Source organism: Maylandia zebra, linkage group LG10 (assembly GCF_041146795.1).
Source record: "Maylandia zebra isolate NMK-2024a linkage group LG10, Mzebra_GT3a, whole genome shotgun sequence".
Taxonomy (NCBI): domain Eukaryota; kingdom Metazoa; phylum Chordata; class Actinopteri; order Cichliformes; family Cichlidae; genus Maylandia; species Maylandia zebra.
Window position 1 is genome coordinate 29,449,502 of NC_135176.1, and position 21,534 is coordinate 29,471,035.

General features: G+C 41.8%; 1 protein-coding gene across 2 annotated transcripts in view; it reads left to right on the plus strand.

Moving 5' to 3' along the window:
* klf8 (Kruppel like factor 8) overlaps positions 1-21,534 on the plus strand; it is an 88,452-nt gene that overhangs the window by 27,907 nt on the left and 39,011 nt on the right. For both annotated transcript variants that reach the window (XM_012919144.4, XM_012919145.5), the window contains exon 3: positions 20,108-20,428. In XM_012919144.4, the coding sequence (XP_012774598.1) occupies positions 20,108-20,428 (321 nt within the window). The remainder of the gene's footprint in view (positions 1-20,107; positions 20,429-21,534) is intronic.

Consider the following 21,534-nt stretch of genomic DNA (forward strand, 5'->3'; position numbering starts at 1 on the left):
ATGGAGAAAAAAAAAAAAAGAACTCCTGGGTCACCTGTATGGAGAAAAAAAAAAAAACAAACAAACAAAAAAAACAAACAGAGGAGACAGCAAACAACAAAGAGCAACATAATAATAGAGAAAACAAAGCACCATCACAATAAACTAGCTAGTCATAGATATCAATATTTACTAAATAATAAACGATATTGTGCAGCACGCAAGATAGACAGCGCACAGTGTGCTTTGAGGCAGCAGCCAAGAAAGCTTTAGTCCGCGTCTGTGAATACCCATGTGTGCATATCTGTGTGGATCAGCATGCTTGCATTCCAAAGGTTTCTCCATGTAATGATCTGCTAGGGAGTGTGGGGGGGCCACAGCCCCGTCCTCCAGGGTGTGAAGCGGGTATGGAGGAGATCAAAACTCCAGACATCCAGAGGCCCCCAGAACACAAGAGACCAAGGAAGACCAACAGAGGGGCAGCCGCGCCACTGTTCCAGTAAGAGCTGAGGAGAGTCCCAGATGAGGGCTCGCCCAGCAGCCGCGGAGCAGAAGTCAGGGGGAGTTGCAGTGACGCGCCCGTGAGCTCCGTCGGCCCCCAGCTGTGCCTGAGTGACCGAGCCCCAGGCCGAGAGGCCGGGGGCACCCCACCTCCAAAGGGGCCTGAGCGAGCCCCAGGCCCCAGGCCCCGACAAGCGGCCGCCAAGGAGTGAGCCGGTGTGTACCCGGACGCCCACCCCCAGACACAAAGAACCACCAACACACCGACACCTGAGGGAGTCCGCCACCAGCAGGGGAAGTGGTGGTGGGTGGAGATAGGCCTCCAAACCTTGGAGGGCCTGAGGTGTCCCCAGAGAGGTGGCGTCTGATACCCAACCTGACATATAGACACAGACATACAGGCACACACAGACACAAACATCCATTCCCACCCTCATGCTCTCATATGCACTCACTCCACACTCAACCAACGTGGAGACAGACATAAAGAGACGCTGTACACACAATCACACTCCCCAAGCGTACTCTACAAACCGGGTCTAGGTACCCTTGCCCCTGGAGGGGGGAATTGCACCCAGACCCAGGTGGTGTTACCCTTTTCCCTGCGGTGGGGAGAGGCAGACCACCCCGACTCCGCAGCAGCAGGGAGGCCCCACACCCCAGACCGCAGTCGGACGGCCAACTCCTCCTACTAGCCCTCCCGCTCCAGCAGGCCGCAGAGAATGGGGGTGGGAGAAGACTCCAAACCTCCCTCCACCCGCTCATTGTAGTGTTGATGCATATGTGTTCTAAGGTGCAATTAAAACCCAGGAGGGCATGGAGCTACCTTTCTTTTTAAGACATCAAAGAAATGACATGACAGTTTTAGCCGAGAAACTTCAAACACAAAGAGTGGCTGAGGTGGTTACAGTAAACATTTATTTATTGATATAATGTCACAATGCAATATAATATTGATTAACTGAGTAGTTTTTCTTACCTTAACCTCCTAGGACCTGCCGTCCACATATGTGGACGTCACATTTTGGGTTATTTAGACCAAAATACTCAATTTTGCTCTACAAGGGCCTGATATCCACGTACGAGGACATTATACTGCTACTGTTCTATCAGAATTTTAAACAAATATCCTCATATGTGGCTCTTATTTTTCATAAAAACAAAAATAAGGTAAAAAAAAATAAATCTGGTAATTCTTTGTTTTTATATTCATCGGGCCCCAATCAGCCCAAATATCAAAGAGAAATGAAAAATGCATGCCGTGGAAGAGTTCGGGTCTTAGGAGGTTAAAAGTGCACGAATGTTAAAAATCTTTTATTAAATCCAATATAGTTTGTTTGCTATTCAAACTTTTTCATTTTGCTGAAGCAAAAGTTTTGACTTGTTTTGTACTGGTGCCAAGGCCAGTGTGCTGATGCATCTTTATGTGTTTATGTTTGTTTGTTTGCATATTTCATTGATGCAAAAAACCACAATTAGATAGAATGACATAAAAACAGCTAAGAAAAATATTACATTTCCTGTTTTTGAACAAAAATGGGAAGATGTTTAAAGCTTTTATTTTGAAGGAGCCAATCAAAACTGATAATAGAGAAAAAGAAAAGTTTAACAAAGCAAAGTGAGTCCTCTGCTTTTATGAGTTGAGTTATTGGCTGTGAAGCTCTTCACCTGATGGGAAGTGTGTACCCAGCTAACATCATGACTCAACACTGATGAATGCAGATTTTTCTTTTGATTTATTCCTTTGTCATTTTGTTCTCCAGCTACATTAAACATTTGAACTTTTTTCTACAGCTTTCTTTTGTTTTTTTCTTGTGTCCTGAGAAAAATAGATAGTTATTTTACACATTGAAGCCATTAGACACGTTTTACTCGTCACCATTTACTTGGATCTTATTGTTGGAGAAATAGTCCTTAGCTGCTGCTTCGACCTTCCTCCCACTTTGATCCAAGTGATCAAGTTAGATAGGACAAATGTTTAGGTACGAACTCTTCTCTGTTCATAACTGGCATTAGCAGACATCCCAGTGACTGTTTGTAGCTAGGTCTTACTTCTTCTTTTTATAACCAGATAGACACTTGACTTGACATTACTTGCGTTTGCAAAGACTTGTGCACTTCACCGATTTTACAAATCCTACTAATCCTACTATCATCAAGCCAAATATCGAGCTATCAAACCCATTTAACTGTCCAACTTGGCCACACAGAACCGACCCCATGGAGACTCCAGTACTTGGTGGTTCAGTTTGTTCGCAGACACTGTGCTAAAAGTTGCATGCAATTCAGATCGCTTTTGAATGTAGTCTGTGAAATCTGGTGTCAGTAAGTAATGGGGCCATTCACACTTTGGAATATGAGGCATCTGGACTTCTTTACGTCTCACCTCTCATCCAAGTGTCTTGTTCGGTTCTGACATAAAAGGTTTAAATACCTGGGACTCTCCACCTCATAAAGTCTCTTGGCTGAGGCGTGAAACGTCTTCACAAACGTAAAAAAGTCCAGTTGCTTCTGTAGAATACCGTGACCTAGATGACTGAGACCCCACACAGATATTTCAGCTTTCCAGATATGATGTACACGTGAGTACTTCACTACTATTACCTGACTGAAGTCATGTTAATGATTGTTAAAACTGAATCTGAAACCATGTCAGTGGCTTGTGTTGGTGTTTTTTTTTTTTTTTTTTAAATTTAATATTTATTTAGTCTAATAAGAAGCCAAACCAAATGCGTGGCCATAAAATCTAATCCCAGTTTATATCTTAGAACCATATAAATCGTAATTACAGAGTCATTGTGCAGGGCTTCCATTCAAGCCTCCTGTTAACTATCACTGATGTAACAGGTGTGTTTATGAGGCAGGATAATACACTTGGCATGTTTATTGCCTCCACACATGTAGAAATATCAGATGTGATTTCACGCTAGACATTGACCCCTACGTTGTAGCACGCACTGTAATTTCCATTCCAGGTTTCACTTAAGTAAATTGGCATTTTAGTATAGTGGTCTAATTCTGAACAGGTGAGAATTGCATGCAAATAATATTTCTGCTCGTACGACTCTTGGGTTTCCTTTTTAATGCAGTTAAGGGTCATGCAAATCGAGGCTTGCAGAGAGAATTGACATGTTGAAACAGTTATGGTCAGGTTGCCGTCTTGAGTCTTCGGTAGGGATCGCAGTTTGAAAAAGTGTTCCTCAGAAGTCTTCATTAAAACATTCTTTTGTAGAAGTACTTCCAGCGATCCTGCTGTGGTACTTGGTTGAGCTCTGACTCATCAGACATGTCAAAGATAGTACAGCTGCTGGCACACAAAGTCTAAAACAAGCAGGTAGACACTATGTTTGTGATACCACAAGTTAAAGTCGTACGAGTAAGGCAGCCATTCCTTGTAGTGAAAATACTGTCAGTGTACCTTAGACCTTCATATCGTTACTGTCCTCTACCACTACATAAACCAAAAACGTCTTGACTCCTCTTATCCAAAGCAGGTCGGTGTGATCAATACCTGCAGTAGGGTCACTGGTTATACTAGGTTATACACAGACTTGTACTGTGCAGCACTGTAGTTGCCTCACAGCAAGAAGGTCCTGGGTTTGAGTCCACTTGCATGTTCTTCCTCCCACAGTCCAAAGGCATGCATATTGGGTGTGCCCCACCATTCGCCCATTGGATAGATGGATTGATTTCTAATAATTCACGATTTTCATCATATATTTGGATTTTAGAACATTTGCCACACCCTATTTGCATAGTTCATTACATTTTAAGGAGAAGACGAATCTTACTGTTGGATTAATGTTAGTTATTTTTAAAGTTGATGTCTGGCATTCCTTCTTCTCCCACACCTTTTTTCTTTCCGTCTTAGATCTGGATGTGATATAGACAGATGACTAATGAAGTGCACTATGATTCACGCCCAGTTCTAGAGGGAAAAGCATGCAAAAGTTACATCTGGGCTTAAGTTTCAAGTGAGCTTGAAGGCTCATTTATGTGCGATTGTGATATTTAGTCATAAAAATGGTTGCCGTGAATGTCTTGAAATCATTCTAATCCAGGTTTTTGTCTTTTCTCAGGCTTTGATCTTATTTCAGTTTCTAGTTTGTTGGTCATTTTTCCACAGCTGGGCATGACCTGAATATTGTGAGCGTTTCTGGAGAAAGTACTTGACAAAAAACAGGACAAATTACGATTTCTTTGTCATTTTTTGTTGTTTGAAGTCTTACAGTCACTGCTCCATCAATATTTTACTCTTTAGTACTGTGATTAGTTAAGTTTTAAATGGCATTTTTGGTATTATTATTGAACGAAATAACATTTTGTTAGTAAATCACAGGAGTATCTAAATAAATAACTTGTTCATACAGTTTTTCTAAGCTTGATTTTTGCTTATGTGTGAATGAAAACAATGCATAAATTGCATTAAGTAACATTAGTATATCTTCCATTGATAAAAGAAAGACATAGGTATGATAAATATAAATGGAAGTAATAAAAGAGCTTGCTCGCCCGAGGGTTAAACGGATCTACCAGCCTTTAAGAGGCGTTGGTCTCCCTTCTGCTGAAGTCGGTGTGGGGGGAGGGAAGCTGTCAGGGAGTGGCCGGGGGACTGAGATAAGTTTGTCCACTATAGCACGACGTGAAGCAGAAGTAGACATGCAGTTTCTATGCTGCATGTATGTTTACTGTGTCAGCATGCCATGATGTAATGCCGAAGCATCATGTGATCACATGGTTTCTGTTTTGGACATCCGCCTTGTTTAAGATTTGCACTATAGCCCTGAACGTAGTAGGTATTAATTAATGCACGTAGTGTTGTGGTGATTGTACACAAAGTGGGCGAGAACAGTGAGGGATTGTGAGTGTGTGGGAGGGATGTGAAGAAGAGGGACGTGGAGTAGAAAGAGTGGTTTTAGTTACAGAAGGAGGAAGACATATAAGGTCACAGCTGTGTGAGAGAGAGAGAGGATCACAGCAAGGCTTCGCTCGCTTTACTCCGCTCTATACTCAGTTTGCAGTTTATTGCATTTAAACCATTAATACTGAATATTTCTTGTCTAAGTCTCTTGAGGAATTAAGTAGAGATATGTTCTAAATACAAATCCTCATGCTGTTAATATGGAGATTAAACTAAAGACCTCTCACTTTATATTCTATAGGCAGATTCAGATGGCTGTATGTGAGATTCCTAGCTGATTTCTTCCTTGATTTAATTGAAGTGAGACCCACTATTCGGCTGTATCCACATGTGCAGTGCAGTCCCAAACATTTCAAGACACCTGACCACCGTAGACCCACCGTCAAAGCTGGATGTGAACACCATGATGTCACTTATTGTCGTTAAAGACGTCAGATTTTAACTTTTTATGTTTTGAAAGCGATCATCGCAAGTGAGGTTTGGATGAGACTGAAACATTTCACACCCATACAGTAGCGACTTGTCAGTCACTACTAAAGGATACTCTGCTTTATCCTCCTAAAACCTTATAAAGATGGCGTTTTCTGAGGTCGCAACTTTCCCATAGACTTCAATGTAATCTAAGTTCTTATGTTGCTCACTCATTCTCTTATTTGCTTTATGATAAAAGTAACATGCTTGTTGCAGTGCACTCAGGGAGTCCTATTACCCTGGGTTATAGACTGGGTGTGGCTTTAATTTCCACGCTCTGATTGCGCCCATTCATGGCAGTCCTTGCATTTCCACTGAATGCATTCTCTAACGGTGATGCAACTTGTCAATGCAACGTTTCAAGCTACACAAATGAGGATTGTACAAGAATGGCATTGAGCGTCAAAATAAAATGCCCTGACCAGACCAAACACTCTTGGTATGGCGTGCAACTTAAACGCGTCACAGGTGGGAGGTCATATACCTGTAACTGTGTGTTGCCGAGGTTACGGCCACAGTGGGTCACAGTTCAGATCTCAAATTCTTTGAAACCTCCTTTTGTGAATGGTCTGTGGTCGATTTGAATTTGAAACAGACTTTTTTGTTTTCGCCAGCCAACCTCCGCCCAACTGCCCATCTCATATCTGTCACTTATTAACCAAGCCCCACCCTTTTCAACGCAGCCACTGCAACACAAAGTAAGGGAGGTCAGGAGGAGGTGCAAAAATGAGAAGGAAGGGAGGGTGAGCCGAGAAAGAATGGTGTGTGTTTGTGTGTACAGGTGTGCATGGTCACGTTTGTCTATATGAAGGGAATGCAAGCCAACGCTTCGGCCTCGATAGTTCTCTCTCAAACACACATTGACACTGAACAATTTTCAATTTTGTCAATTTTCCTCCCTCATTTGAGGGAGTCCTTTTGCTTCTCCAGGTTCAGGCCATACAGGGAGGGGCGTATGTGTTTTTGTCTGTGTGTTTGGGACTCCAGTTACAGAAGTTGTGCAATGTTTAGATCCCTAACTGGAAACCAATGGGAACTAACCTCCTCGTTCTCTTCTCTTCTCTTCTCTTCACACATTTGCACAATTTGTGCTGCCTGAGGTCATGTAATGGGTTTTTAACCTAACCATGTTCCAAGGCATCATAATATATGATGACATCTTCTACGATGAACGATGAAACCACCTGCCTCATATTGTCTAAGTGCTTCCATTTTGCCACCAAAATGGCTCTGACCCTTTGGGGCGTGGGTACGGGACCTCTGGGGGTTTCCTGCGGTGGCTGGCACAGAGATGGTGGCAGTGGATCTTTTGTATCCTGTGTGTTGCGGGGTTCAGCCTGTCATGGATTATTGGGCGTGTTTTGACACATCTTATAGGTGCTAGATTGAAATGGGAGGTGGGGAGTTGGAGGTGCAGGGTCTTTAGATTGTTTATGAACAGTTTTTTTTCCATGTGGGAGGCATATTGGGGGAAGAGGTTGGTGTCAGCTGATATGGTAGGTGGTCAAAGTATCACCCACCTGAATGTTAGTACCCGAGGATGCCCAGCAAAATGTTGTGCTGTAATAAGATCACTTCACCTAGTAATGGTTTTGGTGGTTGGTGGTTGATGTGTCTTTCAGGTGCTCTAATCCACCATGCCAGTCTATTATTCTTGTTTTAACCCTTTGGTAATATATTTGTCTACAGGCGAAGCAACACCACCGGTCCCATTCTGCAAATATGCAAAGAGCAGTTGGCAGATATTATAATGACACATTTGTCCAGTTGATACGTTGGTCAGTCTGACTTGTAACTAGGGCTGAACGATATATCGCATTTGCGATAATATCGTGACATGATCAAGTGCAATTTTCTAACCGCAAAGGCTGCGATTATACTCTGGACATGTCCAAATTCATGGGCTGCATCCTCCTGAGGCCGCATTTGTAGACCGATTACGTCACAGCGACGCGCCGAAGGCTGTCCAAATTACTACCATATCCCAGAATTCATAGCGCGGCCCAGCCAAACTCCAGTTTCCAACAATGGCGGCCGCTACTAAGTTTTAAAATTACTCATACTAATCTTTCTGGGTCACAAAATAAACTTTTAACATATTTTCAGGCGAGAAAGTAGCTGTGTAAACATCAAATATCTGCTCAGTTTATCAAGATATCCCATATTTGCAAAAGTGCTTCGACGTTTTCAGAGGCGTCTACTACCCACCAGCTCGACAGCTAGCCGGGAGCTCGAGGGTTACTGATGCGGCCGAGAACGGCACAACTCCCGGCACATCATTTTCAGATCACCGCGGAGTTTTGCTGCTCGGGTTAAACGTAATATATAAGTCACTTAGACAACCTAAAAATGTTATTGTTGGGCTTTTTTCAGTGTTTTGTTTGTTCGTGAGTAAATCGGTTTGGCTGAGATTAAAGTTATTAGATTAGATAAAATAAAACTTTATTAATCCCCCGGGTGGGTTCCTCCTTGAATTTTCACACAGCTGACTAAACGTCAAACAGAAAACTTATTAAACAGAAGTATGAGACAGTCGAGAATTTACGCCAGTGTCTGGTTATATTTTAGATAGCAAGAAGCAGACGGCCGAGTTTATTAAACTCCACCGAGACAGCGGTGATGCTAATCAGAACTAGACCGTCCAATTTCACGCCTTTAAACTTTAAAGGCGTGTTTGTGTGTGTGTTTATACAATTGCTATTATGTTTGCACTTTATGTGTAATGTTACTGACTGCAGAGATCAGTAAGATGTGTGTATTTTTTATTTATTAGTTTTATTTATTTAATATTATTTTTTAATTGAATGACTGTCTAGTAGTTCACAGATGTCGAAAAACTGAGTGTGGTAAAGCCACTGATTTTGTTTATGTATATTTCTGCAATCTGCACATTGCACTGACTTTCATTTTAATGTTTACACCAGGGTTCCTTGTCAGCACTTTATGCTCAGATGTTTGTAAGCTAAAAATAAACTATTGTGTATGTTCAAATATACTGTTGTGATTGAAGAAGTTAAAAATGTCAGTCATCAATTCATGCATCACCTCATGTCATCATAACAGAGGTCTGTCTTCCAGGAAAGAACAGTTTAAAATTAATGTAATATAGTATTGGCCATACTATATGATGTATTGCTTGTCTTTGTTTAATAATACAGAAGACAAAGACCTTAAAAAATAATCGCATATCGCATCGCAATCGCAATATTGGGGCAAAAAATCGCAATTAGATTATTTTCCATAATTGTTCAGCCCTACTTGTAACTCTCGTATGAACAGCATTTACTTTATATAAAGAGATTGTGTTGGATAAAGGTTCACTTTATATTCTTTTGGCTCAAGCTCTATTAAACCTTTAAATGAGTATAGGCATTGTGGGAGGAGCAAAGCCAGACTTATGTAAAATGTAATTTTCAGTCATTAGTGCCAGAACATTTTTTTTTTTTAATATGTGGAATCACATTTTTCTTGGTTTGAATTTGACCCCTTGTCTCACTTCATCTCCCCTACATCTCATGCAGAATGTAATCTTTTCTTTAGTCAAATCTCCAAAATATAGAATAAAAAATAACTATTTAATATGTAATTCTTTTTTTTACTACTTATATGGTCTTAAAGTGAAGGCCTCGAATCATTGGGCCTTTCCTTAAAGTTCTGGTCAGAAGATCAAGCTCGTTGAATTTTTGTAGTTTTGATTGATTTCTTTGAACGTTTCTTTCAATTACACAGGCTCAAATACACGTTACGTTGCTTTTGGTAGCCATCAACGACATTGCTGTGTAAATCCAGCTGAGTATTTGTCCACTCTTCTTGGCAGAATTGGTAGAGTTATTTTAAATTGGTTGGTTTCCAGGCACAAATCTGACTTTTAAGCGTAGTCCACAAATTTTCAGTTGGGCTGAGATCTACGCTTTGGGAAAGTTGTTTGAGAAGCTTAATGGCAGCTGGCTTTATCCAGGTTTGATGTGTGTTTGGGTTAATTGTCCTGTTGTAACAGCCCAAGTATCAATCACCTACCTGATCTTTTGAGGAGTTGTTTTTGGAGGTAGTCCCCCCCATCTTCAAGCTGCCGTAAAATCTATCGGGGTGTGACTACTGTCTCATTCTGTTCAGTAACAAATTATGGTTCCATATCTGAATTCTATCGACAGCGTGTCGAGACGATGGTAGACGGCGCTTTGAACTTAGATTGAACCCTGAGTCATATAAGCGAGCAGCCAGTATGGGGGGAAAAAGAAGATTTTTTTTCCCCCCCCATACTGCCTTTTCATGCTAATTGTCCCTCTTAGATGAAGCGATGATGGATCCTAAGCTAAAGCTGCTGCATAGTTTACATTGCAGAGGCAGACGGAAACTGAAAACTGGAGCCAACTTATTTTCCGATCTGGAGAAATTTGTTTGGCAGAACCTCCATTTTATAATATATATACATATACATATATACATATACATATATGTATATATATATATATATATATGTATATATATGTATATATATATGTGTATATATATGTGTGTGTGTGTATATATATGTGTGTGTGTATATATATATGTGTGTGTGTGTGTGTGTGTGTGTGTGTGTGTGTGTGTCTTTGGGGCATGAACAGTGCTGCCGACTGGGGCAGTCCCCCACCCTTTGCCCATAACACACGCACACACACACATGTGTTGAGCTGGGGGTGGTTTGGAAAGAGGCAACAGTGACAGAGAGGAGAGCACTGACCCAGATAGTCTCTCTGTCCCACCCTCTCTCACTCAAACACACTCTAAAGAATAAGCTCAGCGAGGGTTTTTATTTCGCTGCTTCCATAAATCAGCCTTTCATTGCCGTTATCGTCCAGTTTTAATTATTCTAACTTCTGCCAGAAAACAGTGCAAATATAAGTTGGAAATAGCATAACATATTTCAAACGAGTCTCTTTAAAACTGCATTTATTTGTTCTTGAATACAACGTTATCAATGCATCAAAGTTTACATGAAATACAATTAATGCTTTTGCTTTGTTTTCTAAGATAAGCAGCAAATATGTAAATGACAACAAATAAACGGTGAATTCAGCCTTATTTTAATGTAATATAAAAAGTCAGAGTGAGCAGGAATAAAGTTTAATGAGCTGAGAAGACTCAACCTAAAGTTAATAAAACAAAACTGGATGCTAAATAGATTATCAATCCCAGTGTTGTAGCACTACACAGATTAGTATCATCTGTATTTTCCAGCATCCAGCAAATATGGTGTTGGCAACATTATTTTTGGTAAAACTATATAAACACATTGATATGAGCCTGCTTCAGAGCTTCTTTTATCATAGCCACTCTGGTTGACATGGATTAAAAAGGTGGTGTGACGTTGTAAGGAAGGAGAACGTGTAAAGTGTCTTACCATCTCCGGAGGATCGCTACACTGTGTTTTAACATCTCAGGTGTTGTCATTCACATATTTCTATTTCAGTTGTCAGGTGACAACATAAGTATATGACGGTGTTAAAATGCCAAGCAGGCTTTGCTTTATTCACAGAGTCAAAGGTGAGAAGAGACAGTCACACAGTGCCTGCTCCCAACCTTTGTTTGTGTTTGCATTATTTGATGTTTCACTACAAGTTAGAAATGTGTGGGTGCTTTTTGTGTGTGAAAAATCTAAACACAGCATGCAAGTTAGTCTCAGTCATTATTTGTGTTTTATTTCAAAGCAGTGGTTACAGGGGATGGAATCCCAAGCCAGGATGCAGAAGGGGAATGGAAAACTTAATCATGTCTCCTCTCTCCATCTCTTTGCAGCTCAGCAGTAACAGACTGGTTGTTCTGAGCGGGTGTGAATGTGTGGGACTGTATGAGGATGAAACAGAGCGTTCAGTTCACGCTCAGTGAGTCTTCACCGGATAAAAATAGACTTTAGAAACATTGAGATTGGCCTGCGTGAAGCCCAGGGACAGACCCTCTTGTGGGTGATTGCAGAATGACTCCGCATTAAATCTAGTTTGTATCAAAGGATTTGTAACCCTGTGGGTTATTTTCACAATAATTTTGGCTTGATGTACCCTTATGGTGTTTTGGGGGACCTAAAGCGAGCTGTAATTTTGATCACTTAGATCATTAATGATAGAAAAGAGCTCAAAGTGACCTATTCAGATGGCCTGTTTTGTCCACTGTGACCTCCCCCACTGTCATGCTCTGCCATGGCATTTGCTGGACAAGTGTAGTTGTTTCCACTGTCACACTCATGTTAGTCAAGATTAACAGTCAAATCAGTACTCGTCGGAACAGGCGGTGTTTTTGCAATCTTCTATTGTCCAGTTTTGTGTTGAGCCCATGTGAACTGTAGCCTTGGTTTCTTGCTCTTACCTGACAGGAGGCGCGCCTGCTGTGGTCTTCTGCTACTGTGGCCCATTTATTTATACATTGTGCATTCAGAGATGCACTTCTGCATGCATTGGTTATAATCAGCTGTTATTTTAGTTGTTATTGCAGTCCTATCAGCTCAAAGCAGTCTCGACATTCTCGTCTGACCTCCGACATCACGTGGCATTGTCATCCAGAGTATTGCCGCGCACTGGACATTTTCTGTTTTTCAGTCCATTCTCTGTAAACCATAGAGATGATTGTGTGGGAAAATCCCAGCAGATCAGCAGTTTCTGAAACAGCCAGACCAGCCCGTCTGCCACCAACATCCACGTCGCATTCAAAGTCACTTTTCTTCCCCATTTTAATTAGTTAATAGATAATATTAAAAAGCAATTGAACAGGCGTAGCCTAACTATAGACTGTGAATAAACCATTGAACATGGCAGAAATGACATCACTCACTGGTTCGCGACAACCTTTCTGAAGTCTGGAGTTTGTCCTTGTGGAGATCCAATTTTGTTTTTCTGGAGCCTGAAGTGACCATTTTTGAACGAGTGTCTGGTGTTTTAACATCAGGTAAAGACAGCTCGGCTAGCTAGCACGCTACATCTGTAGGCTATATGCATGCATGCCCCAGATGGCAAGAATTGTTTCTCAGTGCTAACATATAAATAGATTTTAGACTTAAAATCATATTTATGTGATAATGAATGAGTCACTAACACTCTAAAGGAAAACCTATACACACGTACACACTGTGTCAGCTAGCACCTATAGCAGAGTCTGTTGGTCTGATCTTTAATCATGCATAACCTTGATTGAGTACAGTTTAAAAGGATGCCTCCAGTTAGGATTAATCCCCGATACAGGGTATATAAAGCTCGGGAAACGAGCTATGTGGTATATAGTTGGTGAGCACTACAGGCACCAGTTATCTTTAGTGTGTGGGACCAACTCTATTTTTGTAGTAACTCATGTTAGTCACTTTTGTGCCCTGCAGTTGTTTGCTTGAGAAATGACTCGTGTGATTATGCTGTTGTTCGGAAATCAGCTCTGTTTAAATGTGGGCCGGGTCACAGGAAGGCTCGCTGCAGTTTTCTCATCTACAACGTGTCACAGAGTCTGAGGAGAAAACACAATCTGCCTGTCTGTTTTTCAATCCTCTTGGTCCCTCTTCTACCCCCACCCTGACTTCCTGTGGTAGGATCAGAGGCTGACAGGGTCACACCCACCCCACCCCTTTTTTTTAAATTCCTGGAACTCCACAGTGGGACCCCTCCTCCGGTGGGGGAGGCATGCATGCATGCACGCACACACACACACACACACAAAAAGGCATCTTGTCATTCCTCATTTATACACACACAACATGTGCATATCTCACTATCACTCCTTGTTAGTGCTGCTCTTCACACACACACACGCCTCGTGGCCCCCTCTGTGAGCTCCTTCCTCTTTTGCTGCCTCGTCTGGGAGCAGATGTGGATCAAGTCGGATTTGCGAAAAGATTCTCAGTGTTTGCTTCAGTCTATTCACAGTGATAAAGTAGGTGTGATTTCTAAGCTGAAGGATAAGAACTGAAGTTTAAATGCTTAAAAAATTGAATTATTTTGTCCCCCTGTAATTTACTCCTCAATTTACTCCTCTGAACTGCTAGAGAGCTATGAACTCCGCCCAGCTGGAGCTCCAGATTGGGTTTAAAACAAACGGAAACGAATTATTTGCAAATCATGATTAATCCAGGTCTGGTTGCAGCACAGTACTTTTCCGATCCGATTTGTGCTTTTTACTCTTTAGGCATTAATTAACAAGTAATTAAGAATTGTGAAGGAAAAACCAGTCAGAAGAGCAAAATGCAAGGTTTTGTGCTTGTAGCATGATGTTCTGCAATGTATAACTTTCGTATTATTGTGTAAAACTCAATTTTTACATAGTGAGCAACATATCAAACCTGTTGTTTAATAGCATATTAAAACCCACCTGCAAGTATGAAGAATATTAAGTAGACAGTGAATCGCTGAGATGCCTTAAGAAAGAGGAGTGCAATTTCAATAATATGCTTGAGGTTTTCTACATTTGGAAGAAATGCTGCTGCAGTAAATCAAATGAACCTGTAACGCCAGGCCATGGGTGATGTGTTTGGTAAGTTTGACATACTTACATTATGAACAAAGTGTCATATTTATACCTCGTTTCTTGGCAACATTCACATTTTCCAAAGCAATCCAGTGAGCCGGATAGGTGGTTCTGGTCCCCCTAGGCCACCTGTTTCAAACCTCTACTGTATGTGAATAATGGACATAGTGATCACGACATCATCATTCAAGCTTCTAATTTTAACTCTTGTGTAACGTTGTCAGCTAATGCTAGCAGACAGTGTTAGCTCCAAAAGGTACCATCTCGCACATATAGTCAACGACAGGTCTAGTTCAGTGTCTTGGATAAACTAATGTGAGGAGAAGACATCTACCTGTCACTCAAGGTGGCCACGCCCCTAATAATGCTGAACTTCAGCCTTTTTTTTTAAAGAGGTGAAACAAATTTTATCTTTTGTAGTTGTCCTGAGGGGGAGTTTTATGCACAAGGCTGTAAGCATGTTTATTTCTGCTGGAAAGTTGGACGAGAGGAACTGCAGGCTCTGGAACATCCCAGGTAACATTACTTTTATGCCCCTGAGGTCGCTGCTGCTTCGCTTGGACTAAAATAAGCTGGCAACTCTAGATTGTTGTGAATAAACCTACTCAATCAGGTATGGTTTAATTTTTTTTTAAATTTGGTGCAACTGGCTGGTCAAAGTTGACTTTAATCGGACGTCCCAGGGTTCAAAAAATCTGAATCTACCCTCTGTCCTCTGATAGAAAACTTACAAGCCAAGTAGCAGCTGCAGGTGTTTGTATTCAAGCCTTGGCATGCAATAAAGAGTTGGAATTGAGGTGTGTGTGACTTAAAGCTGCTTGTAGAGTTTTTCCTTTAAGATGTGGAGTCTGCATCCTTCAGCTCTTTCCAGTAGACCAAAACAACAATCTCCACCAAATCTGATTTAGCTGGATTGAAGTTTTTATACATTTTTAGTTGCCAAAGTTTTCCCCAAAATATGTTAAATGTTGTCCACAAATGTAATTTGGCAAATTAAATCAACCTTACAAATACATTTGTTTATGGTCTTTTCTGTTGAGCAAATTCACAAATGTTCTGATTTAATTGAGCAGAGTTTTTGTTATTTCTGTCGAACTGAAAGGACAAGTTTGCCTTGAATGGCTTTTGGAAACGTGGCCATTTACAGAAGAGAATAGATGATAATGAGGCCTCTTCAGAACAAAACACAGGACCAAACTGCTAACTAGTGAACTGAAAACAAAATAAAGGGTTAAAGCACAAGGTGTAAAGGAAGGCTTTGTGTGCTGGAACAGACTGTTGATGTCGCTGTTAGCGCTCTCTGTGCTTTTAAATAGGCTACATTGCTCCAGTTTTCACAGCGCATACTGTTAATTCATGAAATCTAAACTGCAGTTAAAATGTAAATGTGCTTACGAGTAGTTTATGAGTAGTGTGTGTAAATTTGAAGAAATTCTTAGAGTTTTGTCATTTACATAAGGTTAAAAAAATCAGGAAAACAACAACAACTGTTGAAATAAGTCAAAGGGGCAGGGATAGCTCAGTAGGTAGAGTGGTTGCCCCATGATCGGAAGGTCGGGGGTTCGATTCCCCTTAACAGCTACCCTGAGGTACCCCTGAGCAAGGTACCGTCCCTACACACTGCTCCCCGGGCGCCCAATGGCTGCCCACTGCTTCACTGAGTGAATGGGTTAAATGCAGAGAGCAATTTCCCCACGGGGCTCAATAAAGTACAATAATGTAATGTAATGTACACACTTTCAAAGTGTAAACTGTGATGTAACTGTGAAGCATCCTTGACTGTTTTCTGGTCTTGTTGGTGCACAAACCTCTTTCGTGGTCTCTGATGGATTTTCCTGTGTGATGTTTAAGGTCAAAAATGGTCTCTGAAGCTTAGAAAGGAAGCTTGTGGTCAAAAATACCACAGAGAAGTGCCTTGAGCAACTCCAGGCCCAATAAAGTAAACGCTGTTTCAAACTGTATGAGTGGGTGGAGTTTGGTGAAATTCAGGCTCTTGCTTTGTGGGGGGTTGCCAGTTGGGGGGAAGGTGAGGCATCAAGCTGCCTTTACCTTTGTTTAGAGACACAGAGGGGGCTCTGTCCCCTCACAATGGAACTGAGAGATCAGTGTGTGTCCTCTGTGTGCGTGTCTGTGTGGGAGGGGTTGTGCTTGCAGCCACACCCAGGCTGATTGGCCGAGGCCCCACCTCGCTGTGGAATCCGCTGGGGCTGGGTCACATGCCAGCCTGAAACACACCACCATGGCCTTAGAGTCTCTGTTTGCCCTCATAGGCTGAAAAAAAAACAGGAGAACATCAAGTGATGATGTAATTGTTACTGTCCTGTGTGGCAGAGCGCAAATGTGTCCGATTCTCAGCACACTTCAACAAGTTACGTGTCAGAAAAATATTTGAATTCTGAAGAATTCGGTGGCGTAATGCTTAAATTACCGACGCTCACTGCATTCGATAATGTAAAATATTTTCTCTGCTATGCTGACATAACGTATGATGGATTGTTTTAGGTTATGTGCTGGTGAGTGTGCTCTCCAGCGTTGTCATTAAGTCCTGCTGGCAGTTTAACTTGTTAATTATTTACCAGACTGAGAGAAACTTCTCCTCACTGTGAAAACAACCACAACAATGCTGTTAATACTTAATTATTTTGCTTAAATAATATATCAAACCTTTTATTTTGACATTTTTGCCCTGCTTCTTCTGATATTATTTCATATCTCTCCTGCTGCTACCAGCTGTTATCTTTTCTTATTTAGATTGGCTTCACTTGGCTTTACATAGACAGCTAACCCTGCGCTGTGCAGCACACAGCATTGCGTTTCCCATTAAACAGCTGGGCGTGCGGCAGGGTCGCCGCTGCAGACAGGAAGTCGAGAACTTGTTTATCTATTTCAGCATTTCTCGCACCGTGAGAATTTTACATAAAGAAGCGCAACTGGAATAATCTTGCTATCACTTCCCGTTTCTGTTCTTTTTAATGCGTGGGTTTTCAGTGTTTCGATGGTGGATTTTCACACTAGGAAAGCACACGCACGTCAAGCCTTTTTAGCTGGTGTTTTTAATACGTCTTTTGAAAGAATGCTGGTGGTTTCTGTTGATGATGTTTGTGTTAGCTATGGGACTTTTCTCAATGTCAGCTGTCTGTGCTGACTCTTGCTCAGATGTGAACAAAAAATATGAAAGAGAGGGGTTTGAATTTCACCCTGATATCGATCGGTTGTTTTCAGTCACCGGCTGGGTTTACATTAAGGTTAACCAGAAGTTGATGTGCTGATCTCACAAAGTCACATTCTGTTTAAAACCACAAAACTGTAAAACAAACTTCTCAAACGTCACCTTTAACCACATACCTGTCAGCATGAGCTGAACTCGAAGAGGAAGAAAAGGAAGTGCGGTAGATTGCTTGATGTACTTCTTTTACAACTTTCGTTTATATAAATATTTGGTCATGACCTGGTGGCTGTGTATTAATAGAAGGATAAAGACAGACACTGAAATATGCCAGTCACATTGTTAGGCACACCTTATTAGAACTGGGTTGGAGATTTTCCTTAGAGAATTTGATCCTTGTTGCTGCACAATCATGAGCTGCACATCCAGGATGTGAATCTCAGGCTCCACCACCTCCCAAAGGTGCCCTGTTGGCTTGAGATGTGTTACTGTAGAGGTCATTTGAGTGCATTGAACTCGGTGGTCAACAAACCAGTTTGAGCGATCTGAACTTTGTCACATCGTATGTTATCCCACTGGAAGCAGCCATCAGAAGATGGGTACGCTGGGTTATAGGCTGTGCCATTTAAGTGATGCCCAGTTGGTGCTAATGGGCCAAAATGTGCCTCACACCATTACACCACACCATCCTGAACCACTGATACAGTGCAGGTTGGATTTATACTTTCATTTTGCAGCAGAAATGTAAACTCATCATCATTTTTACGATGTCCAGTTTTGGTGAGCCTCAGTTTCCTGGTCTTAGTTGACAGGAGCGGAATCTGGTGTGGTCTTCCGCTGCTTCAGAGATGCTCTTCTGCATACCTTGGTTGTAATGGTTGTTACTTAAGTTATTGTTGCCTTCTTAGGGGCTTGAAGGAGTCTGGCCATTCTCCTCTGACCTCTGACAACAACTAGGCATTTTTAACCCTGAGATTTGCCTCTTGCAGGATGTATTTTTGAGAATTATAGGCACACCTAATAAAGTTACAGATAAATGTGCATTAGTTTAAATTTCCTGCATCCTAAACTTTCTCATTTTGAAGAATATATATAGAGTTAAACAAGGAATATGACATTTATGGTGCCTTAGATGAACTAATTAATTAACTGTTTAAAAATGTTCTTATTTTTAAAGTCAGAAATTATGTCTTAAACCCTTTTCTAATGTGGTAAATGCTGTTTTATATGTAATTGTATTTTTTTCCCCTTCATATTATGTTACACTGTCTTGACTACTAGACTCAACGCAGTTGGTTCTTGCTGTTATATTATTTTAGTTTCACTGGCTGCCCAAACCTACTGAAACCTGTTTAAAATGACTGTAAACATATTGTAGGTATAACTGACCTCAGCTCGCTTTGATTTATTCTTATCTGGCTCGTGATGGACAGGAGGGGGAAAAAAGTTCTTGTTTTACTGTTTTTGTTTCACTGTCCTTTATGTACAGTCATCATATCAAAAGTAAGACACATTTCAAAATATGACTGTCTCTAAACCTCTTAAAAAATGTAGGTCAAATTATGCTGGATTCCACATCTGTGGACATTTTTGGTACTGCTTGCCAAACTATTTGCAAGTTGGTGGAGAGTTTTATCTGTAGGGACTTGCATAATTCTTAGATAGAGCTCAGAAACTGTCTAAGAAAGGGAAAAAAGGGGAGAAAATTGAGACCAAAAAGAAGAGAAAGGGGTGTGTATATTTCTAAAAGTGTGTGTGTGTGTGTGTGTGTGTGTGAGTCCCTCTGCCTTGGCACTCTTCAGCTCGCTCTCTCTCTCTTTCTCTCAGTGTGTGTGTTTGTCTCTCGCTCAGCTTCCAGAAAAGGGTGTGTCTGCCTGCCTGCCGCTGAAAGGGAGGGAGGGGTCAGTTCACGGCTACTCCTCCCTGCTCTCGCTGTTATTTCTCTTTCGTTCTCATTCCCTCACTGGCAGCCTGAGGATTAGGCCTTTGTCTCTCTGCCTCCTCTGTCTCTGTCTTTGCCTTTAATTTTCCATCTCTTTCAGACAGAGTGTGAGTTTGTGTGTGTGTGTGTTTTTGTGTTTTTACCCCCTCTTCTGGCAGATTTTTTTGAGAGGAGGTTATCTTTAGCAGGCTTTCAGAGTAGAGGTAATGCTTGTAGTCATGACCTTTTCCCTCCAAACTCTACTAACCCATTTCCTGTCTTACTTCCTGTCCTACCTGGCACTTTTCTCCTCTTCATTCTTTCTCTTATGCTCTCTTGTTTTCTGCTTTCTTGCTTACTGCTTTTTCTCCTCCTGCCCACTTTACTCCTCATACCTTCCTCATACCCTTTAACACAACCCCCTCTCCCTTCACCCCCTCTCCCTGGCCAGGAAGTTTGGACTTTTTTTTCTTACCTTCTTCTCACCCCTCCTCCTCCTCTCTTGTTCTTCTCAATTTCTCCCCACCCCCATTTCATCCCCTTAACGACTCCCTTATCACCTCTTCTCCCCCCTTTCCTGTCTTTGCCGACATTCTGTACTCCTCTTTTTGTGACCAAACTCACCTTCCTCCTTTTAATGCCATCTATTGTACTTCTTCTTCTTACTCAGTGTCAGTCAACTCCAAAGCAGAAGAAGAGTGCGGTCAGTGCCCGGAAGAGGCTGAGGAGCCCGGCCAAGCAGAGCTCCTTGACCCAGCAAGAACCGCCACCTTCTTCATCACCTCTGCCGCCCACAGTCCAGGAAGAGGAGGAGAAGAAAGAAGAGCCCGCGACCAGGCCACGGCCAACGCAGGGAGAAGAGGAGGAGCTGAAGGAAGTGGCGACACAGTCTGTGAGGGTGAAAGAGGAAGAAAAGAAAGCAGAGGAGGAGGGCGAGAAAGACATGCCCTCTGTACAGATCAAACCAGAGCCAGAGGAGATGGAGTGCACGGTGAGGAGGGGGAGACGGGGGGTTCGGTGGAAGCGATTGGTTGATTGATTGGAGGGGAATGGGGTTAAAGAGGCAGAACGCTAGATGTGTGGCTAGATGGATGGAGGTGAGGAAAATGGGCGTGTGCAGGTGGGGCTGGGAGTCGGTTCTGCGATGATCAAATGTGTTTGATTATGTCGATTTCACAATGAAAACACACACACACACACACCGCGGTCAAATCACACAGACAGCAAAGGTTACTTCAGTTACTTACCTGGCTTAAAAAGAAAGCTTTAAATCATGTCACGCGTAATGAACAGAGTATCAGTTTGTGCAATATTGACACAAACTTCTCAAATACCGCCTTAAAAAATGTATCAAAATTCACGTTTTCCCAATACTCGAGAATCGGCAGCAGACAAGGAAGCAATATGCATACCAGAGCAATCAGCTGGATCTCTCAGATGTCAGCTTCCCTCCTGAGTATTACAAAGTGATTACAAAGAATTTGAGAAGCAGGCAGATAACATGACTAGGCACTTTTTTACTCTATTTAATTACATATCCTTCCACTTATGCAGATTACGTTAGGTCAGATCCTTCTTGTGATCCGGTGCCCTCTCGCTGGTCTAGGCTGTAAAGTGGAAAATGAACCTACTGGTGCTCCCTCAGAGATCCACCTAAACCAGCGCTGCTCAGCTCTTCTGTCTGTGCATCATGATTGGCGGTTTAGCAGCTTGATGGCGCTATTTTAATTCAGTACAGCGTTCAACAGATTTTGAGGTTTGCAACTTTTACTCTGAAAGCCCCGGACCTTAAAGAAAAAGACTGGTTTATCAGAGATTGCATCTTATTTTGATAGTTTTGCACATGCTTCCTGTCTGTAACAGTGATCCCTGTTTTAATTGCAAAATGTGACACCGTGACGTCATTTAAGTATCAGAACAAAGTGAGCCAATAATCACAGGTCATGCTGTTTAGGAGGGAAACATTCCCCCCCCCCCCCCCGGGCGACATCAATCACAGTTAACCATTCCCTGTTCCCTGTGCGGTGTGTGCACGTACCAATTTTACCTGTGCCACTGTTATTACAGTGATGCTGGCTCACTTTCAGTTTTCAAAGA